General features: G+C 43.3%; 3 protein-coding genes across 3 annotated transcripts; 1 reads left to right on the top strand and 2 right to left on the bottom strand.

Moving 5' to 3' along the window:
- Positions 1-1,616: 1,616 nt before the first annotated feature.
- On the bottom strand, positions 1,617-2,657 carry EAH_00054410 (hypothetical protein; the record flags this gene model as incomplete). The annotated part of the gene is made up of 4 exons (XM_013393945.1): positions 1,617-1,839; positions 2,052-2,217; positions 2,328-2,464; positions 2,641-2,657. The coding sequence occupies 4 exons, from the start codon at positions 2,655-2,657 to the stop codon at positions 1,617-1,619; spliced, it is 543 nt and encodes a 180-aa protein (XP_013249399.1).
- Positions 2,658-3,005: 348 nt separating this feature from the next.
- On the top strand, positions 3,006-3,587 carry EAH_00054420 (hypothetical protein; the record flags this gene model as incomplete). Its single annotated transcript, XM_013393946.1, has 1 exon — positions 3,006-3,587. One exon carries the CDS (start codon positions 3,006-3,008, stop codon positions 3,585-3,587), a length of 582 nt encoding a protein of 193 aa, XP_013249400.1.
- Positions 3,588-3,691: 104 nt separating this feature from the next.
- On the bottom strand, positions 3,692-5,739 carry EAH_00054430 (DnaJ domain-containing protein, putative; the record flags this gene model as incomplete). The annotated part of the gene is made up of 4 exons (XM_013393947.1): positions 3,692-3,770; positions 4,330-4,504; positions 4,930-5,031; positions 5,631-5,739. The coding sequence occupies 4 exons, from the start codon at positions 5,737-5,739 to the stop codon at positions 3,692-3,694; spliced, it is 465 nt and encodes a 154-aa protein (XP_013249401.1).
- Positions 5,740-10,000: the final 4,261 nt, after the last annotated feature.

Here is a 10,000-nt window from a genome sequence, read left to right on the forward strand (position 1 = left end):
ATATATATATACTTAATTATATATATATATATATATTATATAAAATATATAAAATATATTATATATTTATTATATAATAAGTACGAGTTTTGTTTTTCACGTTGTTTATAACAACAGATATATATATAATATATATTATATTATATATTATATGTAATATATAATATTACAATATATATTATATATATACATCTGTTCATGTGTATAGATATATATATAGATATATATTTATAAATGCATATATATATATATATGCATTTATTTTGAGATAAACATAAGCGCATTTATATAAATATATATATTATATTTATATTTACATAAATATATATATTATATTTATATTTACATAAATATAAATATAATATATATATTTATATTTATATATTTTTAAATGATGTTTGTAGACTTTAAAATGCAATAAGAAAATATATTTAAGCGGAGGGTGGCTGAGAACAGCAAAAAAATAAATATAAATAAATAAAAATAAAAATAAATAAATATAAACAAATATAAACAGATATAAATAAATATAAATCTAAATAAAGATAAAGAAATACAAATATATAGCTCGCCAGCTATCTAGCTAGCTACCTCTCTACACGGAAAGCTAGTTAGCTAGCTAGCTAGCTAGCTAGCTAGCTAGCTAACTAGCTACGCCGGTACTAAGCCAGCTAGCTAGCTGTCTATCTATCGAGCTAGCTAGCTACGTCGGTACTCAGCTATCTAGCTAGCTGGCTAGCTAGCTAGCTCGCATGCTACACCGGTGTTCAGCTAGCTGGCTAGCTAGCTAGCTAGCTAGCTACAGGGGGTTAGCAAAGGGCGGCTCTGCTGGTTTGAGTGAGGGGCTGTGCGTATAATTATTTTGCTGCTGTTTGCTGCTGCGAGGTGTACGTACACCGCACGCGTGCACTGGAGCAGCAGCAGCAGAGACAGACAGAGACGAAACAAATAAATAAAATAAAAGATAGAGTGCGGCGATTGAAGACGCAAACGACAAAATATAAACAAACAGAGAGAGATAAAATATAAAAAAATGAAAGAGAGAGCAGCAGCAGCAGCAATAGCAGAGAAGGAAGCAGCAGCAGCAGCAGAGACAGAAGCAGCAGCAGCAGAGACCGCAGCAGCAGCACTACAGAGACAGCGGCACCAGCACTAGCAGAGAAAGCAGCAGCAGCAACACCAGAGATAACAGCAGCAGCAGCACTAGCAGAGAAAGGAGCACGAACAGCAGCAAAGACAGCAGCAGCAGCAGCAGCACTCGTTGTCGTTTCTCATTATAATAGATCAGCTCAATATACACCGCTACAATAATAATAAATAATAAATAAGTTAAATAACAACAATAATAATAATTAAATAATAATAATTAAATAGTAATGATAATAATTAGATATAATACAACAAACAAACAGCAATAACAGCAACCCAACCATATCTCATGAAGATATGCAGCTGCTGCTGTTGCTGCTGTTGCTGCTGCTGCCGTTTCGGTTCTGCTGCTGCTGCTGTTGATGCTACTGGTTTGCTTCTGCAGCAGTGCTGCTGCTGCAGCTTCTGCAGCACTTGCGCCCATGGATGGCGCAGCAGCAGCAACTGTCGTTGCTGCTTTAACGCAATTACTGCTGCTGTTGCTGCTGCAGCAGCTGCTGCTGCTGTTGCTGTTGCTGCTGCTGCAGCATCGACGGCTGCTGCTGAGCGCCTCCCACTACCACCTCGAGGGAGCAAGTACGAGCTGCTGCAGCAGTTGCTGCTGCTGTTGCTGTTGTAGGTGCGGTTTCTGTTGCTGCTGTTGCTGCTGCTGTTGTTGCTGCTGCTGCTGCTGCTGCTGCTGCTTCACATCTGCAAAGCAGCAAATTATAATGAACAATAACCAGGGGGCAGACAAACGAAGCAAAGATGAAAATTATAAACTCAAAATACGCCTGGTGGCTACCGAAAAAAGCCAAAATATTTTGCTGCTGCAGCAGCTGCTGCAGCAGCAGCAGCTGCTGCAGCTGCTGCTGCTGCTGCTGCAGCAACAGCGGCTGCTGCTCCAGCAGCAGCAACCACACCTGCTCCCGCTGTTGTTGTTGCTGCTGCTGCTGCTGCTGATGATGATGCTGGTGCTTCTGATCTTGTCGATGATGCTCCTGCTCGCGCTGCGATTACAAAGGCCGCCGCTGCTGCAGCTGCTGCTGCTGCTGGCAGCAACAGCCTCAGCAGCAGCCTCATCTGCAGCTGCAGCAGCATCAGCAGCAGCAGCAAGAGCTGTAGCAGCAGACCAGTTAAAATAAATGTACGTTAATATCACCTCCGCAGCCTATTCGAATGTAATTTAAATGCCGCACAAAAACCCTGCTGCTGTTGCTGTTGCTGTTCCTGCTGCTGTTGCTGCCGCTGCTGCTGCTGCTGCTGTTGCTGTTGTTGTTGTTGCTGCTGTTGCTGCTGCTGCTGCTGCATCTCGCCTGCTGCAAGGCAAGCCCCTCTGTGCAGAGGTTCCCCGTTGAGACGCGAGCATAACCCTAAACCCTAAACCCTAAACCCTAAACCCTAAACCCTAAGCCCTCAACCTTAAACCCTCTTCTCCGCTGCCTAGTAGCGCAGCCTCCTGCTGCTGCTGCTGCTGCTGCTGCTGCTGGGATCTGTTTGATAAACTCTTACACCCCCCCGACCATCATCTTCTGTCTGCGTAACGGTGCGATGCGTTCTTCCTACAGAATAAATAAATAAATAAATAAATAAATAAATAAATAAATAAATAAATAAATAAATAAATAAAATATAAATATATAAATATAAATAAATAAAAATAAAAAAACGAGTAAAGGTGATAGCAGCAAGATATCAATAAATTAACACAAAAGGCAGCAGCAGCAAATAAATAGAGAAAGCAGACAGCAGCAGCAAATAAATAAAAAGATAAGAGAGGCAGCAGCAGCAGCAGCAGCAGCAGCAGCAGCAAATAAACAGATAAGGAAGACAGCAGCAGCACCTCCACAGCCAAGTGATAGTCGCATGCAAACAATATGCAAACAATATACATAAAGCTGCAGCAACAGCAGCAGCAACCGCAGCAGAATCATCAGATAAACACCAACATCAGCAACAGCATCATCATCATCAGCAGCAGCAGCAGCAGCAGCATCATCAGCAGCAGCATCAGCAGCAGCATCATCAGCAGCAGCAGCAGCAACATCAGCATCCACAGCATCCCCAGCATCATCATCATCAGCAGCATCATCGTCATCATCAGCATCAGCAGCATCATCAGCAGCATCAGCATCAGCAGCAGCAGCAGCAGCAGCAGCAGCAGCAGGATACCGTCTGGGGTGGTGGTGAGTTCTTCAGTGACGGTGATTGTTCGACCGTTGACGATTTTTGTGTGCGACGAAACAGAGCGAGAAAACCCTCCGCCGAAAGACGAAGAAGAAGACGAAGACATCATAAACCCTGAAGCTCCTGAAGACTGCATCTGCTGCTGCTGCATGCCTCCTGTTGTTATCCAATCATACCACCAGCAGCAGCAGCAACAGCAGAAGCAACAGCAGCAGCAACAGCAGAAAAAAGCAGAGTCAGAGAAGCCAGACAACACCTACAGCTACTCCTAAAGCGAAAAAAAAACCACAAATTAGGGTTTAGGGTTTAGGGTTTAGGGTTTAGGGTTTAGGGTTTAGGGTTTAGGGTTTGAATACCAAGGCCGCCAAATGCACCATTAAAGAAATCGCCGAATATATCGCTGTGAGCACTGCTGAAGGAAGCAGCGTGCTGCATATGGTGGCGCCCGTCTCCCGCTGCACCGCAAACCCTAAACCCTAAACCCTAAACCCTAAACCCTAAACCCTAAACCCTTAAGGGTAAATGGTAAGTTGTAAGTCGGCGAGTGCTCTGAGGTGCGTTACAGATGCAGAGAAAAAGAAGAGAAGGCGCGCCGCTGCAGACAGCCTACGGCTTAGGGCTTAGGGTTTAGGGCTCAGGGTTTAGGGTTTAGGGTTTAGGGTTTAGGGTTTACTGTGAGCGTTACTGTAAGTCCTTGAGCGCTGATAAGCTGCTTGAGGGTTTATTCCTTGTCTTTGACTCATCCCACCCAGCAAACCGTCTGCGTCGTTGAAGAAACTCCTAAAACACAACACCAAGGGTTTAGGGTTTAGGGTTTAGGGTTTAGGGTCTGCACAGGCGCAAACCCCCTCCTGCACTCAAGCCGTCGATTGTTTACACCTCGCGTCTAAACTCCAGCACCAGCTTCCGAAAACCTAAACCCTAAACCCTAAACCCTAAACCCTCAAAACCATAAACCCTCAAAACCCTAAACCCTAAACCCTAAACCCTAAACCCTAAACCCTAAACCCTCACCGTCCAAAAGGAGACCCTCCAAAGGCCATTTCGAATATGCGCTGGGCGTCACTAAACTGAAATGCCTCGTGGAAGCGAGCAAACTCTGCTGCTGCTGCAGCTGCTGCAGCTGCTGCTGCTGCTGCGGAGCTGCTGCGCCGCAGCCCGGGGCCTCCAGATGGCTGTGAGCAGCTAACTGCAGCAGCAGCAGAAACACACAAGCATACTAGGGCTTATTAGGGTTTATGAGGGTTTATAAAGGTTCAATAGGGTTTATAAGGGTTAATAAGGGTTTATAAGGGTTTATAAGGGTTTATGAGGGTTTATAAAGGTTTATTAGGGTTTATGAGGGTTTATCAAGGTTTATGAGGGTTTATAAAGCTTTATGAGGGTTTATTAGGGTTTATGAGGGTTCACAAGGATTTATAAGGGTCTACAAGGGTTTATTAGGGTTTATAAGGGTTTATAAGGGTTTATAAGGGTTTATAAGGGTTTATAAGGGTTTATAAAGGTTTATTAGGGTTTATAAAGGTTTATTAGGGTTTATAAGGGTTTATAAAGGTTCATTAGGGTTTATTAGGGTTTATAAGGGTTTATAAGGGTTTATGAGGGTTTGCAGACCATCGTAGAGACGACGCTTCTCTTCATTGGACAGCACTTCGTAGGCCTCTGAGATCGCTTTGAACTTCTCAGTGGCTTCTTGCTGTCTGTCTCTGTTCTTGTCTGTACACAAACCACAAACACAATGCGCACCTACTGCTGCTGCTGCTGCTGTTGGTGCTGCTGCTGCTGCTGCTGTTGGTGCTGCTGCTGCTGTTGGTGCTGCTGCTGCTGCTGCTGTTGGTGGTGGTGCTGCTGCTGCTGTTGGTGCTGCTGGTGATGGTGCTGCTGCTGCTGTTGGTGCTGCTGCTGCTGCTGCTGCTGTTGGTGCTGCTGCTGCTGGTGATGCTGCTGCTGCTGGTGATGCTGCTGCTGCTGGTGATGCTGCTGCTGCTGGTGATGCTGCTGTTGGTGCTGCTGCTGCTGCTGGTTTTGCTGTTAGTGCTGCCGCTACTTCTGGTGCTGCTGTTAGTGCTGCTACTGCTATTCGTGCTGGTGGTGCTGCTGCTGCTAGTGCAGGTGCTGCTGCTGCTAGTGCTGGTGCTGCTGCAGTAGGTGCTGCTGGTGTAGGTGCTGCTGCTGCTGCAGGTGCTGCTGAAGCAACTTCTGGTTGCTAGTGCGCGAGTATAGTGCTGGTAGCTTAATGAGTGTGTGGAAGGCATATTTGGGGTGTATAGGGAGATGCTGCTGCAAACGAGGAGCTGCCTATACACCGCAAATACCTGGGTGCCACTGTATTGCTAATCTTCTGTAAGCTCTGCGTATTTCTTCGTTTGTTGCCCCCTTAGAGACGCCGAGGACAGCGTAGTAATCAGCTGTCTCTACTTCCATGATGAATATAATTTATTAAGAGGTTTTCGGGTGTACGTACACTGCAAGAAAATATATATATTTTATCTTATGCAGCTCATAAAACAATGAGGGCTTCTCTCCGTATATACAATGCTGTAAGACGCTTGTAAAATATATTAAAACCAACAGCAAACAAGAAAAAACACAGAAGCAGACTTGCTGCTGCTGCTGCTGCTGCTGCTGCTGCTGCCGAAGCTGCTGCTGCTGCTGCTGCTGCTGCTTGTTGGCGCCCAGGGGTAAATATGGAGCGCGCTGTGGATTGTAGGCGTAGAAAACGAGTAAATAAATACTGCAAAAAAGAAAAACAAAGAGAAAGCTTCTCTAAAGACAGCGGCTTCTTGCTGCTGCCGTCGGGTGTATGTTCAGCTCTCAATTATATGCTTCAGCCCCAAAGCAGCAATAAAATATAAGCAGATGATATTTTCTTTGATTTTCTTCTTTATAAAAAGGAATTCTTTTTCTTTATTTATTTTATTTTATTTATTTTACTGCCTTCTTTATTTAATATCGGCGCTCTCTAAGCAGCAGCAACTCACAGCCTTTGCTTCTTTGCTTTTTGGCTTTGTTTGTCTCGCTGCACTCCGCACTTCTTCTTAATCTTTTTAATTTTTCTTTATTTCTCTTATTTTAAAGAATATCTACACATAAGAAGCAGCCAAAGAAAGGCAATACACCCACACAGGAGATGCCTCTAAACCCTAAACCCTAAACCCTGCTGATCAACTCTTAGTAGAAAAAAATAATTGCTAGAAATATTTATATTTAAACGAGTAACGATATACTTGGGGTGTATCGACAGGTGCATGCAATACAACACAAGTTCTGTAATAATTTGCTTAGTCAGTATGCATACAGTACAACAAAGCCTCTGTCTTATCTTAATGCCGCTCTTTGTTCATAAAGCAGCACTAAGCTGCAGCACAAACAAACAGCAGAAGCAGTGGTGAAGCATGCGCTGGGGAGGAGTTTCTGCTGTCTATGCTTTTTTAACGAATTCGCGGTCTTTAGGCTGCCTTCTAGATAAAAAGTAATTAAAAAAGCAATATTATATATATATATATATATTAATAACAGTAATAATAGGATTATAATAATAATAACAATAATAATAATATTAATTATAATACTCAACTAGTCTTTCAACGGGGAATGTAGAAGTTATGTGCTGATATGAATACCTCAGCATACACCATCGTAGAGGCTTGGGGCTGCTACAGAGAGAAGAAGCAATAGAAGCAGCAGCAGCAGCAGCAGCTTGCTGCAGCTTCTGCTGCAAGGCAAACACTGCAGCAGTAACGACTTAAAGAGGCACAAGATAAAAAACTTAAATGAGTAATAGCGAATGATAGGGGCTTTACATGCATACTCAGATCAGCTGTTGTAGCTGCAGCTGGTTATTGCATGCAGAAGCCAGGGGCCCCCCTTCACAGTTTATTGGGGCCCCCTTTGTCTGATCATAGTTTTAAGTGGGTTTAGCTTATAGTCAGGGGTCTTAGTCTAATAGAAGACAAGCAATAAGCTGTAAGAGACTTGCAGCATTATAATACATTAGCGTTTGAAGCAGGGATAGCCTACCCTCTTCACGAGGACCAGCGTTCAGCTCTTCTATAGAGTAAATAAATAAATAAAAATAATGTCTATTGTATATTGTGTATATGTGTATATACTGTCTATTGATATGCCTTGGGAGAGATACTCAAAGAAGGAGACGTAGATAACAGCAAAAGATTAGTTGGAGACGGGGGTATGATAAATAGATAGAAAAATTCAGCTTCTCTTCTCGTGAGGCAAAACAGTTTTAAACAAACTTCTAAGAAGATCAGTAAGAGACAAGACCCATATTAAGCAGCTCTGTGCACCCCTTTGTTTGTAGCCTCTTCTGTTGTATTGAAGACAGTGCATGCATGCGTCTGAGAGGTGGGTTTAAGGAGAAGATAAACTCTTTTTTCGTTGCTTCTCTAGACTATCACGCGTGGCTCTGCATGCGTTTAAGACCCCCATATCTTCAATTTACTCGTAATAGCAATCAATATACTTTAATTTTATTATAAGAAGAAAACGAGGGGGTGTAGGCAGCGCCCTACAATATTTGAACAGCCTTTTAATAATGGTATGATGACATCTTCATGCTGGGGGTTCAGCGCCGATGTAGGCCGACAAATTAACTTGTTTATGAAGATATATTCAAACCCTAAAAATGTGTGTTACATTATAACAAACATTTTTAGGGTTTGATTATATCTTCATAAACAAACCCTAAAAGTGTTTGTTTATAAAGACGTGTGTAGATCCAAGCATAAGAAACTATTTTTTATATATCCAAGACAACAACACTTCTGTCGGCTTGTAAAGAAATATATTAAAATGCAAACGCATGTTTATAATGTAGCTGTTAGACTTCGTTTGTCTCATCTTCTTACCTCAAGGTCTACAGAGACTTCATAGCTGCTGCAAACTAAGAATGCATATCTGCTGTTTGCTGCTGCTAAATTACTCAACTGGTTCCGACTTCTACTAAAGTAATATTTTTTCGGTTTATTAAAAGCACCCAAAGAGAAACATCATCAAAACTGCTTCTTTCTACTATACATTCATTCCCTTCAAGCTCAGTGCATGCACAGGCCTCTCTGAACGCTGAAGCCTGCACCAACCTATCGTCTGTTCTCTTCTTATCTTTTTCTGCTGGGGGGGGGGCTGCTGAAGTCTATATATATATATATATATATATATATATTTGTATACTCCTCTACTCTGTAGTTAGCTTACCACAACAGCTTCCTTACTCCTTCTTAACTTTGCTGTAGAAATGCGTCTTTTGATTATCTGCTGCTTATGCGAGAAATCTCCTTCATACTCTTTCAAGAAGTTCTTCACCCTCTAAACCCCTCTACTTTTCAGAGTTTACACTGGAGCTCCTTGATTGCAGCAGAAGAATGTCTTTAACGAAGATCTACGATAAGAAGCCCCCAAAAGAAACTGATAAACCTCTCCTACTATCTTTTTGGGGCTATGCATGCATGCTGCATGCATCGGGCTGGTGCATGCAGGGAGAGGCTGAGAGGCGTTGAAGAGCATCTTGGTGCAGCTCGACAAGCAAGACAGCCCCGCATGCAAGCACATAAAGCTTCATTTTGCTGCATGCATCGATACTCTAGAGTATTTGCCCATCGCTTTATGGGGCCCTAATAGAAATGCATGCATGCAAATAAAAATGCATGCAGCAATCTCAGCAAGACAGAGCTTCAGAATGCTTCTCCTGTTCTCGATAGCCTTGAAACGGCTCGCTATCCGACTAGGGTTTAGGGTTTAGGGTTTAGGGTTTAGGGTTTAGGGTTTGCTCCAAGTCCACCTTCAGCTTCAGACGTCTTCTTCTACTTTCATTTTTCTGTTTAAGTTTGTTTATTTCAGTCTTAGCCTCTTCGTTCAATCCTTTCCTTCTATAAACCCTTTAAATCTCCTTCTTGTCTACATAAAGACACTCTTACTCATCTTCTTTTTATGCTTCCACGTCGAAACATTTGCACAAAAACAATACCCAACAGCCTCAGCGAGCATTAACACACCATATATTCGCTCTAGAGGGGCCCCCTAGGGGGGCCCCCCCAAAGGGTTTAGGGTTTAGGGTGTAGGGTGTAGGGTTTAGGGTTTAGGGTTTAGGGTTTAGGGTATATATATATATATACCCTAAACCCATATATATATATATATATATGTTCGGGTTTAGGGTTTAGGGTTTAGGGTTTAGGGTGCTGGGGGCCCTTCTGCTGGGGGCCCCCCTTAGGGGGGGCCCCTGGGGCCCCAAGGGGCCCCTTGGGGGCCCCCTTAGCTTGGAGGCCCGCGCTTGATGGTTTTAAATAGTTAGATAGATCTAGAGAGATATTCAACTAGGAATTATTATTTGCTTTTAGGGTTTAGGGTTTAGGGTCTAGGGTGTGGGAGTTCTTCTGTGGCCTAGGCCTAGGGTTTAGGGTTTAGGGTTTCGGGGGCCCTGGTGGAAGCAGCTTTGCTTCTTGAACGATGTGTGTACAGTGCTTGATTATAAAATAATTTTTTTTGTTTTATTAACTATGAATTCCTATGAGCCGCTTTATTCTCAGCTGTCTATACACCCCAGCTGCAGCAGCAGCAGCAGCAGCAGCAGCAGCAGCAGCAGCAGCAGCAGCACGGGGAAGGGGGGCCCTCGACCTCCTTCGAGTGAAGCCCTGCAAGAACCCTCGCAACTATTTAACCAGTAGCCCTT

The sequence above is a fragment of the Eimeria acervulina genome, genomic scaffold (assembly GCF_000499425.1).
Source record: "Eimeria acervulina Houghton genomic scaffold, Eah_scaff1039, whole genome shotgun sequence".
Lineage (NCBI taxonomy): Eukaryota > Apicomplexa > Conoidasida > Eucoccidiorida > Eimeriidae > Eimeria > Eimeria acervulina.